The sequence below is a fragment of the Camarhynchus parvulus genome, chromosome 2 (assembly GCF_901933205.1).
Source record: "Camarhynchus parvulus chromosome 2, STF_HiC, whole genome shotgun sequence".
In the NCBI taxonomy this organism is placed as follows: Eukaryota; Metazoa; Chordata; class Aves; order Passeriformes; family Thraupidae; genus Camarhynchus; species Camarhynchus parvulus.
In genome coordinates, this window is record NC_044572.1 from 54,084,312 (window position 1) to 54,099,409 (window position 15,098).

A 15,098-nucleotide genomic window follows, 5' to 3' on the forward strand; every position below is an offset into this window, starting at 1 on the left:
ATTAAAACATCTGTCAAATGGTCATACAGATACCACTTGTACAGGAATAATGGTCCACAAAACTTTTGCCTTAACATGAGTGTAATATTTTAACCACAAGCCCCTATTAAAATTTCAAGCTGTTAATTATGCCACTGAAGTTGGGATTGGAAAATATTATCCAGCAGTTAGAATTAAAAGGGAAAAGCTCTCATTTTTCAGATATTTTATTTCTATTAAGAGATAAAACTACAATGCACTCTTTGTTTCCCTAGTGCAGCTTAGAGATATTCAAGGCAGTCATTGATCATACATTAGATCAAAATACAACTTTTGTTGTGTAGTAGGCTGGGATCTTAAAAATCTGTGACCATGAAGCTTTCCTGGGTTATAAGCAGGTCATATCTTCAGGGCAGAGATCATATCTCTGTGATTTCATAACATTTACTAACCCTTGCCATAATTAGGGACCTTGTGCTACAGGGAGCATTCTCAGTGGTGTCACCACAATAAATCCTTACATAATAAAGATTATACCTGTAGATGTTTTATTGAATTATAGTGGTTAAAATGCACTAAATGTGCATAAAAATTGAGAATTTAAAGCTGCTGGGTCAGATTTTCTGGACATATTCCAGGTCTGTGCACTGGAGCTGACTTAAGTCAGGAGTCCTCCAGTGATCTTTATTACGCTAATGAGTAATCCTTTGGGCTGACCAGCAAACCAAGACACTCATTTTCTCTCTAGTAAAAGGCTCAGTAGATTTTTGTGAAGTTTCCTACTCTGTCTTAAGGAGCTTTTTCCCTGAAGTGAAGAATTCAAAGAGTAGCCTGTGAATGGGCCTGTGTGTTGTTAGCACAGGTATTGTTTTGTGATGCTTTACATTGAACACACTGAACAACACACATTGAACAACACATACAATTCACTGGGCCCCTATTCTACAATCAGATCAGTTCACTCCCTTGAGCTGCCTCGGGCCACATTCCCCTAGAGGTGTATTTAATGCCCATTGTGAGATACAACTCTGCCTAAGGGGTGTCATTCATGGAAGTGTCTCCATCTGACAAGCTTTGTAGTCATCCTCCATTACAGGAAACAATTCACATCTTCCAAAAATAGACAATTTAGAAGTGTCTATTCCTGTCCTGTGGCTGTATAGTTACCATAAAAAAGATAGCAAGCTCATATGGACACATCTGCACTGGGGTCCTCTTAAGTTCATGAGTCCTATCACGCACATCTTGATTTCAATTATAGCAAAAATAGATGTTCACAGCTCTCTGTGCATCTCTCTGGCACTGCTGAGGCACACAAACATTGTTTCTGTCAACCAATAATAGCAATGAAAGGGTCAACTACAGGCACCTTGAATGTGTGCTGTTTTAGCTGACCATTTTTGAAGTGCATTAAGAACAGTTAGCTTGTTCTTATACAAGCTAACTGTGCATAATGTGTGGGATGTTTCACTTTGCAGCTTGTAGTTCTTAATTCTGCATATGCATGTAAAGTTGTCATTGAAATCAAAACAATGAGATGGAAGTGCTTCTCAATTCCGACAGGATTTGTTTCAGTTCTTTGGGCATGTGGCCAATGAAATAACCAAATATGTTTTGACATCAGAACTGGGTTTCTTCCATTCTGTTATCCATCTCACAGAGTGCCTATCGAGTCTTCACCAACAGTACCTGCTTGAAGCACATGATTCTGAAGATTCGTAGAGATGCTCGTAATTTTGAGCGGTATCAGCACAATAGAGACCTAGTAAATTTTATCAACATGTTTGCTGATACTCGACTGGAGCTTCCTCGTGGCTGGGAGATAAAAACTGACCAGCAGGGCAAGGTAAGAGTGCCAACAAAACTAATCACTTGTTTAACACAGCACATCAGATTGCATGATTATTAAAAGTTCCTTCCTTCTTGACTCAAAATCACTGAAAGTTTTGTTTAAACAGCACAAGCAGCAAGGAGAGTTATTTTAGAAGCAGGAAAAAAGCTACAAAGTTTCAAAGCATTTCTAGCTTTCTGTAGAATATTGTACCAAAGCAAGGCAGCATTGGACTGACGACAAAGTTTGAGCCAGAGTAGATCTGTTGTGACTGCAAAATTTGACTCAGTGTCTCTACCTCGAATGAAGCTTTGCTGACTGACCTCTGGATCCACCAAATAGGTTAAAGCAGCATTTCCCAATAATATTCTTCTCTCCTATCTTGTTTACATCATGGCCATTGCACATGATTTTGGTCTACACAGCTTCAGATATTTTCTAAGAGCTATTCTAGCTTTGAGTAGGCCAGTTGAGTCCTGTTGTTTGCAGGTGCCTTCCATGGACTATATTTATCCAAGGTATTTCCCACATACAGTTGCCAGTGGTTTTCCTGCTGCATTCCTGTGATACCATCACAGGGTTTTCAGTCTTCTTATTAAAGAAACCATTGTTCCTTTGTGTTTCAGTCTTTCTTCGTTGACCACAACAGCCGTGCTACCACCTTCATAGATCCCAGGATCCCGCTGCAGAATGGGCGTCTCCCAAATCACCTCACTCACCGGCAGCATCTCCAGCGGCTCCGTAGCTACAGCGCTGGAGAGGTAACTGTGCTCATATCAACTCAGGAGCTGTTGGCAGCAGTCTTCTCTGGAATTATAAGAACTTCTTATATTTCAAAAGCATTGAAACAGACTGTCTTGGGAATATCTATCTTCCAAAGAGAATAAGGGATTTTTTTGTCTTTCTGAAGGGTTTATTTCAGAGCTTGCTGGTTTATATTTTGATGGTTTTCAGAATAAAATAATAAGCAAGTAAAGCATAACTGAAGTGATGACAGAATAGATTTTAAAAGATGAATCTATATTTGACATCCTGGCTTTGCTTTACTTAAGTTCTTCATTAATTTTTTTATAGTCTGATACCTCATATGTTTCTTCATTCCCCACTGTGACACTTGCTCTGAAAAGATGGACTCCCTAGAAGTAGTGCAGTAATGTATGCTGAGGTTTGCTTTCCCAACTTGCAGCCACATTAAATATCTTTCCTATATATCATGGGGATGATTTTTATCACTGAGGGCCATAGATAGGATTGAAAAGAAGCATAAATACTGTGTTTGCATTGTGGATTTAAGTAGGAAAAAGTAGCAGCAATCAGATTCTTCATATAGCAAATCCATACAGTTAAACTTGTAAAGATTGTTGCTGAATAAAACTAGAGATGAACTGGTGAAAGGATCTTTCTCTTCCACAAAAATATCCAGAGAAATGCTTGTGAAATTAGCATCAAAATTTATTGCAGCAGGACCAGTCTGAATACCTCTTGCTGCCAGGTGGGTTGGGATTAGGAGCTAGACAGGGTGTGAGGTCAGTTCTTCAGGACCAAAGGCAAACCAGGCATGAGAAGCTTGGGCATGTTCTCTCCATCTTGGGTGAATACAGCACCATATTTCCTAGAGATAGAAGCATATCAATGGATTTGTTTCAATCATATCTTCCCACCAGCATAGCAACTTCCCTCTGCCAGCAGCCTTCAGTTTAGTGTTGCTGCTGTGATTGAATTACTGGCATGACTGTGGTAGCCACCTGCACTGTGATTCGTGCTTGGGCCCATGCTTGCCTGAGGCTTGCTTGCAAATTTGCCATGTCAGGGACAGAAACACCCCTGAACAATTCAGGTGACCTCGCCCAAAAATACACTTGGTTTTGCAAGCACTGGCAAGGCTGGCAAGGGGCAATATGCAATAAACCCAAAAAAAGCCAGTAAAGGGTAGGAAATCAAGAGTATTGAATACTTTTGAGTAATGATTATCTGGGGAAATGAAAAACTGTTCTTTGAGGCTGCTGTTCTGGCATGATCAGCTAATGAAATAGTCACCTCCCAGTCTTGGTGGCCCAGGTCCCACAGTGCTTCTACGCCCTTGTCATAGCCAAACTTCTTTGTTGTAGTCAAGTAGCTTCCCATTTGGAAGTGTCTGCTGCTGCACTGGAAGGACTGTCATTGATTTCCAAGGACTTTGGATTGGTGCCTAAAAGTCCCTCATTTACAAGGGAAATATTCAACCCTTTGCAGCTCAGTCCATTTATTAAGAGCCTCACGTTCCATGCCATTTTCTCCAAGTGCATTTGGATGCTCTTTGGCCTATAAATCATGTCTGTAGCCTCACACGTGGGGCTTTGTCCTGGCCATGTGTCAGCTGTCTGCAGTCTTGCTGGTTTCTTTGCTGAGCAGATGGTGTGGCCTCTGGAAGCTGTCACCAGGACAGTATGAAGGACCATGAAGGACAGCTCACCAGTTTTCCATGTTATATACATGTGTCAAAGGAGCCTGAAGGACATCAGAATAGTGAAGCTGTGGTTGCCAGAGAGGGCACAGAAAAGAGCCAGGGTAATGAAATAAAGGACCTCTGCAAAAAATTGCATTGTTCTGTGTAGATTACTGATATTAAATGGTATTATATATTAATTTGAAAAAAATGCTACAAGTTCTTTATTAAGCACTTATTTAAGGGCTGTCAATCTTTTACGGGAGAAAGAGGGTTGTTGCTACTCTTAGTTACCTGATTTTTGGAAGGAAAGGTCAGGTAGCTATTGTGGCCATCAGTAACTAAAGTATAGGTCATTAAGTGATTCATTTCCTTCTGCCACTTCTATAAACAGAACAGTTTGTAAGCACTTTCCATTCCCTCTAAAGGACTTCCCATCTGCACTGAAAGTCAACATCCATGATTACAGAGTAGAGATTTTAAAGACAGAAAGAGGAAGGAAGCAGGCATCCACAAGGGAGAGGCAGGAGGTGCAGAGAAGGTGCTAGAATATGGCAGTACATACATCTCCTTACCAACCCAAACCATAACAAGCAAGTAGAAGGATTCAAATGGGCCTCTGAAATCCAGCAGCAATATAAAACCCAGGAAAAGGACCTTGAAAGGCTCCTCTGGTTGTTTGGACTCTCCACTGTGGTTGCAACATCCCAGTATCAATATCAAAGCTGTTAAAACCTGACAGAAATCTGTCAGTGACTCTGCACTACATGAACCAGGTCACTAAATCATTAGAGGGGTCACTCTTTATTTTTTATTAGAGAATAATGTGCTAATCAAAATTAAATTGTTCAATTAGAAAGTTAAAGTAGACAAGACAATTGTGACTGAACACTAAATTGGAGCAATCAATTGTATTCTATTAGCTAAGAGTGGAAAGAGAATTGTTAGCAAAATGGAAGTTAATTAGAGGGCTGGGAATTTTCCTGTTGTGTTACCAGAGAAAAATTGTTTGGAGGTGTCAACGTGCAAAGACCAAACGCAGCATGAGCAATGCCTAGGGATGGTGATGAAGAGAATTACATCACCAGTTTATTGAGGTGTGCACCCAACTGGATTCTTACAATGTTTAGATGACTTTAGCTCTTAAACCAGAACTGGAAAGATGGGAAGACGGGAATGAAAGTTTCTTTTCACAGGCACTATACACGTTTCCTTCCAAAATTCTTGCTCCAGGAGAAATATGTCCAGGCACTGGAAAGCTGAAAAAAGGAATGATGACAAGAGCAACAGGACGATCCAGGCCCAGGCTGGGCAGAAGTACCATGCAGTTCCCAAGTGATGAGCAAATAACACCTGGTGCTATTTTTTATGGGAGATACATGTTTAACTCCTCTATTACTCCTCCCTTTCCCCTTTCTGTCTTCTTGTCAGTAAAATTATGTGTAGCAACAAGGCCATAGGATTTGTCTTTGTTGAGGGTGAGTCAGCAATCGCCTTTAAAAATAGGCTCACCCACCATCTGCATTCCCTTGCAAGTCTGTTCTACAAGGACCTGAGGAATAGGCATCCTCACCTGAACTCCAGGGCTCCCTGGAAGTGAAGAAGCTGAGCCCAACAAAGCCTTAGCAGCCTCCCACACATCCTACCTAGTACAGCTGCTCACGAGCCAGTGTGTGATCCTGGCCGTGCTGCCAACAAACAGCCCAGGAAATGGCAGCTCCCATGCGGGCCCCATGCCCACTGTGGCAGTGGATCACAGGGCACCTCTTGCACCCTTGCAAGGTTCTCCCCTGTGCCATAGCATGGAGTGAATGCTGCAAAGACCACCATATGCTGGGGTGGATGCCTGGGGCACAGGGGAAAAGCTGCCTAAGCCTGATCTAAACTTTCCTTGTGAGTTGGCCTGTGGGGGTGTGAGGAGGAGACAAAGGCAGTGAAAGGATACAAGTGAAATCCTAACTGGATGATGAAGCAAAACATTCACCATGCACTTGCACAGCAGTTTTGTGTTTTAAATGACAGTGTGTTTGATTAGAATAGTTAAGATTTTTCATTGTTTAACCTGTGTGTTGACACATATCAAATGCATTGACTAGTATCTTGTTACATGTAAACATTTTAAGCTTTACAGGTTCCAAAAGGCAGCTTGCCAGGCACATTTAGCTTCCCAGTTTCTGTGTATATACAGTTGGAAGACTTGGCTTGTGGCTGTACCACTGAAAATGGGTTGGCACCATTTGCTTGGATGCAGAGCTGAGCATTTAAAATATTGAAGTTGGGGTGATTTCTTCCTGAAGTAGTTGCCAAATCCTATAATTTGTGCAGTGAGAAAGGAGCAGCTATTAGCCCAGTGGAGTGGCAATTGGAATTCCTAATGCATCTTGTCCTGATACAGCCTCACACTGTAATCACAAAACAAGGGGGAGGGTCTTTAAACGGAAAGAGGGAAAGTTGAGATCAGTTATTAAGAAAAAATTCTTTACTTTGAGGGTGGTGAAGCACTGGAACAGATTGCCCAGAGAAGTTGTGGATGCTCCATGCCTGGAAATGTTTTAAGACCAGGTTGGAGGGGGCCCTAGCAATGGTCAACCTGGTCTAATGGAAGGTGTCCCTGCCCATAGCAGGGGTGTTGCAACTAGATGATCTTTAAGGTCCCTTCCAACCCAAACCCATTCTGTGATTCCTCTCTTGGCCTCACTGTGGCCATATTCTGGAGGAAAACATGAGACACAGGTGGCTTCCCCTCAACTTTCACAAGTCTCCAAAAGGTTACCCAGCAAGTAATGCCTTAGTGCAAACATTGCCAGATGTTCATTGTTTGCCTTTCAATATCTTCATATCAAAGTGTCTTCTCACCTTTTAAGAAATCTGCCTTTCTGACATGATTCCTTTCACTAGATAGTGTATTTGGAGCAGTGGCTTTCTTTAGGTACCTCAGTTAAGGGGCAGTGAAAAATTTCCTTCTTACTACTCCCTTTATCAGATCTTTGAATAATGTTCTTATTTCCAGTGTATACAATTCAATTTCTGGTTATGCAAGTTAGGCAGCCTTTTGGCATGATACAACCTTTTTCTGTGCTGTGATCTACATAGATATGCCTTCCTCGTGTTATTTCCACTATTAAATTTCCCTCCAATAACACTGAGTGAGCATTGGAGCATTGTGGGGTTTTTCTCTTTTCAAAAACATTGCTGTAAAAACCCTGAAGTAATGCAGCTATGCTAAAACAATACATGTTTGATACTACAGACTATGTAGTGTGATACTACAGAGATTTTTTTTTCATTGAACCAGAGAAGTCCATCACTGCAATACCCACATTAACGTGCATTTACTTCTGGATTCTGGTCCTTCAGCACTGAGGTGTGATAGCTCTGGATAATGGTGTACCTTCATTTGGAAGCACAGAATTACGTGCCTTTTTTAAGTTGACTGGAGTATAAACTGTAATTTTCATGCATGCTTTCTGCCCTTCAGTCAGCATCATGGACCATTCTGAAGGCTACAGAAGTAAAAATGACAAATCTTTTAACTGACTGATGAGCTGCTGGTGGTCAGTTTTGATAATTCTTTTCCTTTTCTCTGATGTTGTAGGCCTCTGAAGTCTCTCGAAACAGAGGAGTTACTCTGTTGGCCAGACCAGGCAACAGTCTCGTAACAGCTATTCGAAACCAGCACCATCACGAGGCATTACCTCTGGGTAAGCCAAGTTGGTTTTTTTTTCTTCTCCAAGCTCACAAAGGTGGGGTTTAGGACTTCTTATCAGCTGTGTGCTGCACTGCCTCATGTTGCTCTGTGCCTCACTGGCAGTGCAGTGTGCCCCTGCAGAGTTCTGGTGACGTGGCAAACAAAACCTCTGGTTTGATTTTACCTTTTCCAGCTTACAATGACAAGATTGTTGCATTTCTACGCCAACCCAACATTTTTGAGATGCTGCAGGAGCGTCAGCCCAGCTTGGCCAGAAACCATGCACTCAGGTACTGCTTTTTGCCAGACTGCTCTACTCCCAGGAAGTGCTTTTTGTAGTGGGGAAAATGAAATTCTAGCAACTGTAGTACAACAAATGAACTTGGAGCTCCTATGGAACTGCCACCATTAAAGAGTAGATGGGAACCACCAGGATCCATGTGGTTACTATAGTTACTTTCCACAGACATCCAAGAAGTAAAATAGATATGGGCAAATAATAACCAGAAACTCCACCTTCACCTGCAATTATCACTTTGCTTTTCAGAAGATGAGAGTTAAAAGAGTGTTTGGATGGATGTCAGCAGCAAAACCCCAATAAGTCCAGCAGAACTGGGATTTTGCTTCATGGTTGGATTTACACCCCTGTCATGGATATACTCATCCCATACATTATAAAGTAATAGGAACATTATTATGAAGTGGATTGTACTATTGTCTTTAATCATTCTCACTTGACTTAAAGGTAGTAAGTAATTTCCAAAGTGTCTTTCTTTTTCTTAAGCCCATTCCTTTCCTATAAGATTTTTTAAAAACAGAAAAAACAGAACCAATCATCAGTACAACTCATTCGAATTCCAAAGTTCAAATTAACTGATTTTGACCAAGAACTTAAGCTGGTGTTAATCAATGTCAGGGGTGCCCATATGCACCAGCTGAGAGTTTGATCAAGAGTTTAGGTTGTACCATGCAGTCAGAGGTGTGGCTGCAGGACTGCTGAAGGAGGAGAGGGCCTCCAAATTCCTACTGTGTGCATTTGCTGGTAGCCTTACTGACTCCTCATTTGCCTCTGAGGGCCAGACAAAGAATTTTTTGGGTGTAAGGATTAGACTTCCTTCTGGAGGAATTGATACATGCAAATAAAATGAGAAATAGAATGAAAAATAGTCTCAGTATTCAAGATGTACATTTCTGTAACTGAGAAATTTTTATCTTCGCCATCAAATTATTCGAGACTATTTTTTTCTCAGCTGTAACTTGAGTTGTCATTTCCCAGAGAACAGATAATGCTTTTATCTCCTTTTGAGCAGAGAAAAAATTGACCAGTCATAGGGGCTAGACAGCTTAGCCAGTGCATAATGAGATTTGTAACAGGATATTGAGCCTTTTGCCTCTAGGTCATTGCTGATTATACCTTGGGCCAGGAGTGATCCAAGCTACTGTCTAATGCTCATGCAGCAGGTGTTAAGCAAACTCCAAGGATTCAAAGTCCATCTTTTATGGACCTTGATTACAAGGTTCCAGAGCACATCCTTGACTTGAGATATAATATTTTGACTTAAAACTAAAATAAAAAGATTTGGACAATACAATGCTTTAGAAACACACTGATAGGCTGGGGTGTAGATGCATATCTTCCACAATCCCAGTCTGCTAATAGGATCCTATCCTATGTTTTCCAGGTTTTATTAACAAAAGGTATGATTTTACACATGCAACACATACTACACTGTATAACCTCTGTGTGATTAATTAATGTATGTTAGAGTGTTATTTCCCAGATGGAGCTGACAGAGGGAAAGGAAGTGATATTACTGCAAATTCTGTTAACAAAAGGTGCTATGTTAGTTGTAAGCTTACACAAAAAATCTGCACTTGGTGACCTGACATGTAGACATGAAACTGGAGGACTAAGAATCATTCTGTTCTCTAAAATAGGGAATAAACTCTCTTTCTTTTGGATCAGTAAACTGAGTGATGGAGACAGAATTTTTTTGCAAGTTTGTTAGGAAGATTAAAAAATGAATCAGGCATATAGGATGTTTGCCATTTTTATAAGGAGATAAACAGAAACTGGCAAAATACCAAAGAATAACTACTCTATGCATGGCTCAAGATGTGATAATGGCATGTTTTTTTCTGGCTTTGTATTTTTTTTCTTCTCCTCTCCATAATATCACTTATATTTCAGGGAGAAGATCCATTACATTCGGACAGAGGGTACGCATGGGCTTGAAAAGTTGTCATGTGATGCAGATTTAGTAATTCTGCTGAGGTAATCAATTTGATCAATAGCATAATGTCATTGCTTACAGTACCAGAGAAACTATCTGGCTCTTTCTCAGCATAATTGAAAAGATTTTGTTAAATTAGGTCATACTGATAGCCATCCAAAATGATGCAGCCAGAGTCTATCTGTCAATTTGTACTTCCTGGAAGGCAGCCTCCATCAGTGCAGTAAATCCAGCCAGCTCAGTCAGTATGGCTGTTACCATCAAGTAGCAGATAAAAAAGAATTGGGTCAAAACGTTTCCCTTTAATGGAAAAAAATCTTGTTTTTTAAAGAAAGAAAAAACAAAAAAGAGAGGGAAAAATCCCTTGTCTTTCTCACTACAATAATGTAACTGTTCATGAAATTGATAATTTTACTGCAGCAGTGCTGCCACACATGCATGAAACCTCAATGTGCAGTGCAGTGGGTATTGTTTGGGCAATGAAGATAAGGCTTCAGTTTGTATTGGAACCAGAGAGCTTGGTCTTTAGGTCCTGCTTCTCTTCAGTGCAGCTAAGAACTTATTTTATTGTCTTGGTCTGAGACGGGAAATGTTGCATTACCCAGGTGGGATTGGTGTGCTGTAATAGCACTATCTAATGCAAGAAGTTTACAACTTATTCCCATCATTTCAATTCAGGCAGTCAGAGCACTGAACTACATGAAAATGGCCTGAGTAAAACAGCCTGGGAGACAGAGTGTGCATCTTTACTTCTCTTTGCTAATGTGTTGAATGTACTCCTGTTTCCTACATAGCCTCATGTCTTTGCTCTCCATCAGTGACTAAGCTATCATGTTAGCATGAAACATCTCTTAAAATTAATTTTGTTCTTCATTGCTAGTGACCAGGCTGTCTTTGGGGAGTCTATGGATTTTTTTAATCCATGAGCTCAGAGATGCACCCAAACATCTGACACAATGAACTTGCACCATGCTGCGTATTTGCATTCCTTCATGTGATGAATGTGAACTGAATCTCTCCCTATGACTTTTTGCATGCAGCCTTTTTGAAGAGGATATCATGTCCTACATACCACTGCAGGCTGCCTTCCATCCAGGTTATAGTTTTTCTCCTCGCTGCTCACCCTGTTCATCACCCCAAAACTCTCCAGGTAAGGAGATGGGAAAATTAGAGCAAAATCTTGCGTTTGTGGTATTTCTTCTAATAAATAGAAAAGAGCAGATTCAGACCCAGCATCAGCTGTCAGCCTGCTAATTCCAGTGCCCACTCTGAATCTGATCCCAACTGCTTTTTTGCTGGGTCAGTTTCCAGTGCTGCTATGCTTCTATTGATACACATATACCTTTTTATATCGCTGGAAAGGATTGGGTGGTGTACTCCAAGCGTAAGTCACTGACATGGAAGCACATTTATTTTATGTGACAACAGCCAAGAGCACCTTCCAAACTGAAGGTGTGTTGCAGGACTTCCAGTACCCCTGTAAAGTTCAGTCTCCTCCACTCAGTGTTCCAAAAACTTCTCTTCTTCCCTAGGCACATCTATTTTGAGACCTGAGGGAATCATCTTCATCGTCAATCCTGACCTCCCGTGTTGAACCCATTAACTTAGGTTCGACAGGAAACATATTTTCCAGAAAGACATGCTGTCTGAGAAGGTTATTTCCAGCTGTGCTATGTCTCTGTAGTTATTGTTTATGCTATAGAAATTTGAGGAGCTCATGTCTCCCTTTTGCCAAGAGACACAACCCCCACCACAGTCTCACTGCGTGGCTGTGTCCAGTGGACATTTTGAGAGAATCAACAGAAATGTGATCTGAAGAAATTAATTTTTTGTGGAGCTTTTTGAGCATGCATTTAAATTATCTGATTTCAAACAAAATTAATGAACAAGAGAAGTTCAAATCTTGGATGTGGATGTGGAAAATGGAAAGGCTTTTTGATGTGAAGAAGTTTAATGCTAAACCCTTCTCTACAGGAGAGCTTTGTTTTGTCAGAATGTCCTATTTTCATTAATGAGTTTTAACACCATTGTGAGTACAAGCTCCCCTTGTCTATATCAGGACAGGTCATAAGCAAATCTCCTTCAGGACAAGAATCCAAGTATATGGCACAAATGTGACTAAGGAGACTGTTCTTGTGAAAACACAAAGGCAAATACTCATTTCCAGCAACACACTGTCTTCTTTCTAATTTCTGTCCTGGTTATAGAGCCCATGAGAGCATCCCTTCTCTTATGTCCTGGGGGAAAACAGAAGGCTGACAGAAGAACGAAGTGTTGCAAGGGATTCTCTTTGTGCTGCATGTATATACACCTTTCTGTTTTACCATCAGAGACAGTAATGTCCTTCTCTTATGGCAACCATGATACTTTGGGCTCCCACTAAATGTGATGGGCTTTTTTTTTTTCCTGTGGAGCATTTGCTGCCAGATTTCTCATAAAAGGGCTGGTTTTTATTGTCTTTTGTAATGAGATGGGTAAAAGGGATTTCAGTAATCCATTATTTGGCCTTTTATGGCATGGCACTTGTTTATACAAAAAGAATCATCTCCTACTTTGAGAATGCAGACTTCAAAACAAAACAGGTTCCAAATTGCTGAAAAATCTGCTGTTGTGTGTGAATCATAATAGGGAAATGTAGCATTTCCTGCTGACAGAAATCCTTTTTGATGCCACAGAGGGCTTTTGTGTTGATAGCTGGAAGTGTTTAATATACAGTCAGATTAACACAGGGAAACCTGACTCCCAGCTTGGCTGGGCTGCTAGGCTCCAGTGAGAAGCACTGCTCTGAGTTTCAGAGGTTTAATCCTGCCAAGTAAGGAGATCTCCTATACAGTGCAGAGGAGAGAGATCTCTTAAAAGTGCAAAAGGCAAAGAAAACCTAAATGCCACGGACCATGAAAGGTAGATATGTATGTCAGTCTTTCTCATGCCTTTCTGATCCTTCAGTTTCCATTCAGTCACAGCTAAAGGCAGAGGCAACACAGGGACACACACAAGGTGAGCTTAACAGTACTTTTAGTGAAGAGGATACAGTCCCTGGAAGTTCATTTCAATCACTGAATTAAAGGAACTTACAACTCTATCGATGCCAGATAGAGCAAAAATAACACTGAGTGCACTGTATACCTGCAGAAAGTTCCTAACACATTTTTTAACCAGTTCTGTGTGGAAACATCAGCTGCATGATTTGGAAGAATGTCAAGCCCCTTAAACCTTAGGATGCTGTTTATTTTCCCTCCAGGGCTGCAGCGAGCAAGCGCAAGAGCACCTTCTCCATACAGGAGGGACTTTGAAGCCAAGCTGCGCAATTTCTATCGAAAACTTGAAGCCAAAGGGTATGGGCAAGGTCCAGGGAAAATTAAGTAAGTATTAAAATCACTCAGTCTAATGGAACATAGCTTTGTCTTTTGTCATTCACTATCCATGAAGACAGGAATAGGGAGTGTAAAACACCATGGAGATTGCATTTTTTACATAACCATCAGGGAAAGATAAGATCTTCACGTACTCTGCAAAAGAGTGACCTTCAAGAGACTGTTGTGTGGAAGTTTTACTTCTTAAACATTCGTATTCTCTTACATTCCCATTTCTTGCCTATTTAACAGGGATATTCATATTCCTACCTATAATTTGCCAGTTGGAGAATTATCCTTCCAGGCAAACACCCACCAGATATTAACAGCAGCTATATCATTGTAATGGCAGGATGACTCCAAATTCTTTGGCTCTACATAGCAGTAGATGTGTATAACTCAGGATATCAGTGTAACTCAGGGCCAGAACATGATCCTACACAAGTTAGTCTGTACATGCAGGTTAAGCTTTCCATAGTTCTTTGTGTTGATAGCCCTCCTGGATTTGAACTGGGGAGATTTGTGCCAGTCTTCATGTATTTGGGGTTCTCTGTCATTTGATTGTGGAGTTTCTTTCCATACATCTTGTTAGTTGGCTTTTGAGTCTGTACCAACTTGTGCTCAATCTAGTTATCCAACTTTGCCAAAGGCTGTGGGCTGTTTCTAAGGTATTTCCTGGGCATCTGGTTGAATTTATGCCTCAGGTTGGCTTCCTACCAAAGGACATCTGTTGTGGAAAAAATAAAAGTATGAAGCCAAGCAATGTATTCCAGGCAAATGTCATCAGCAAAATGATCTTATAGAGCTGAGGAGTCCTAGCTGGTGGTTACCCCTTTTGGTGTCCTGCTAAATGGGTCCAAGGCAGACACTAAATGTATTTTAGAAGGTCTGTTTTAAAATGTCCATGAACATATGAACAAGAAGGGCTTCTTGCACAGATGGTGTGTAAAAGTACTATCCATTAAGTTGTTGTAGAGATTAGTAAGGAAATGAGAGATGTGTTGTATAAACAGAGGCTGATAACTCCCTTTGCTTCCCCTGCCACAGAGGCAGTACGTCCATGGACATTCACTGGATTAAATACAGGAAGTGTTTGGGGCCAGTTCCAGAAAGCTGGGACTTCATATACAGAGGAAACTCACAGCACCCTCTGCCATATAAATTTGTACATATGGGTTGTTGCAGAGATTCTTAGCAGCAGAGCAGCGCTTTGAACCTAATGATGGCATTGTGAAGGAATTCACCTTCAGGGCACATAGAAAAACCAATGGAAACCCGTAATGGTCAAGTAGCACGGGCTCCAGCAGATGCCATTTTATGAAGTTCTCTGAGAACGAATGTCTCTCTTTATAGCTGTTGTTTACCTCCAGCCTCACAAGCTCCCACAAGACCCAGTGATCAGATCTTTATTTCCACCTCCCTTTGCAGGTTGATTATACGGCGTGACCACCTGCTGGAAGGCACCTTCAACCAGGTCATGGCCTATTCCCGCAAGGAGCTCCAGCGCAACAAACTCTACGTCACGTTTGTCGGCGAGGAAGGGTAGGGAACCACACAATGCTCTCAGCTCTGAAGTAGCTGCTATGTT

At 41.1% G+C, this 15,098-nt stretch overlaps 1 protein-coding gene across 3 annotated transcripts in view; it reads left to right on the top strand.

The window, feature by feature from the left end:
• HECW1 (HECT, C2 and WW domain containing E3 ubiquitin protein ligase 1) overlaps positions 1-15,098 on the top strand; it is a 260,599-nt gene that overhangs the window by 207,727 nt on the left and 37,774 nt on the right. For all 3 annotated transcript variants that reach the window (XM_030944240.1, XM_030944239.1, XM_030944241.1), the window contains 8 exons: positions 1,640-1,825; positions 2,437-2,571; positions 7,831-7,936; positions 8,117-8,213; positions 10,115-10,198; positions 11,198-11,307; positions 13,399-13,519; positions 14,939-15,052. In XM_030944240.1, the coding sequence (XP_030800100.1) occupies positions 1,640-1,825; positions 2,437-2,571; positions 7,831-7,936; positions 8,117-8,213; positions 10,115-10,198; positions 11,198-11,307; positions 13,399-13,519; positions 14,939-15,052 (953 nt within the window). The remainder of the gene's footprint in view (positions 1-1,639; positions 1,826-2,436; positions 2,572-7,830; positions 7,937-8,116; positions 8,214-10,114; positions 10,199-11,197; positions 11,308-13,398; positions 13,520-14,938; positions 15,053-15,098) is intronic.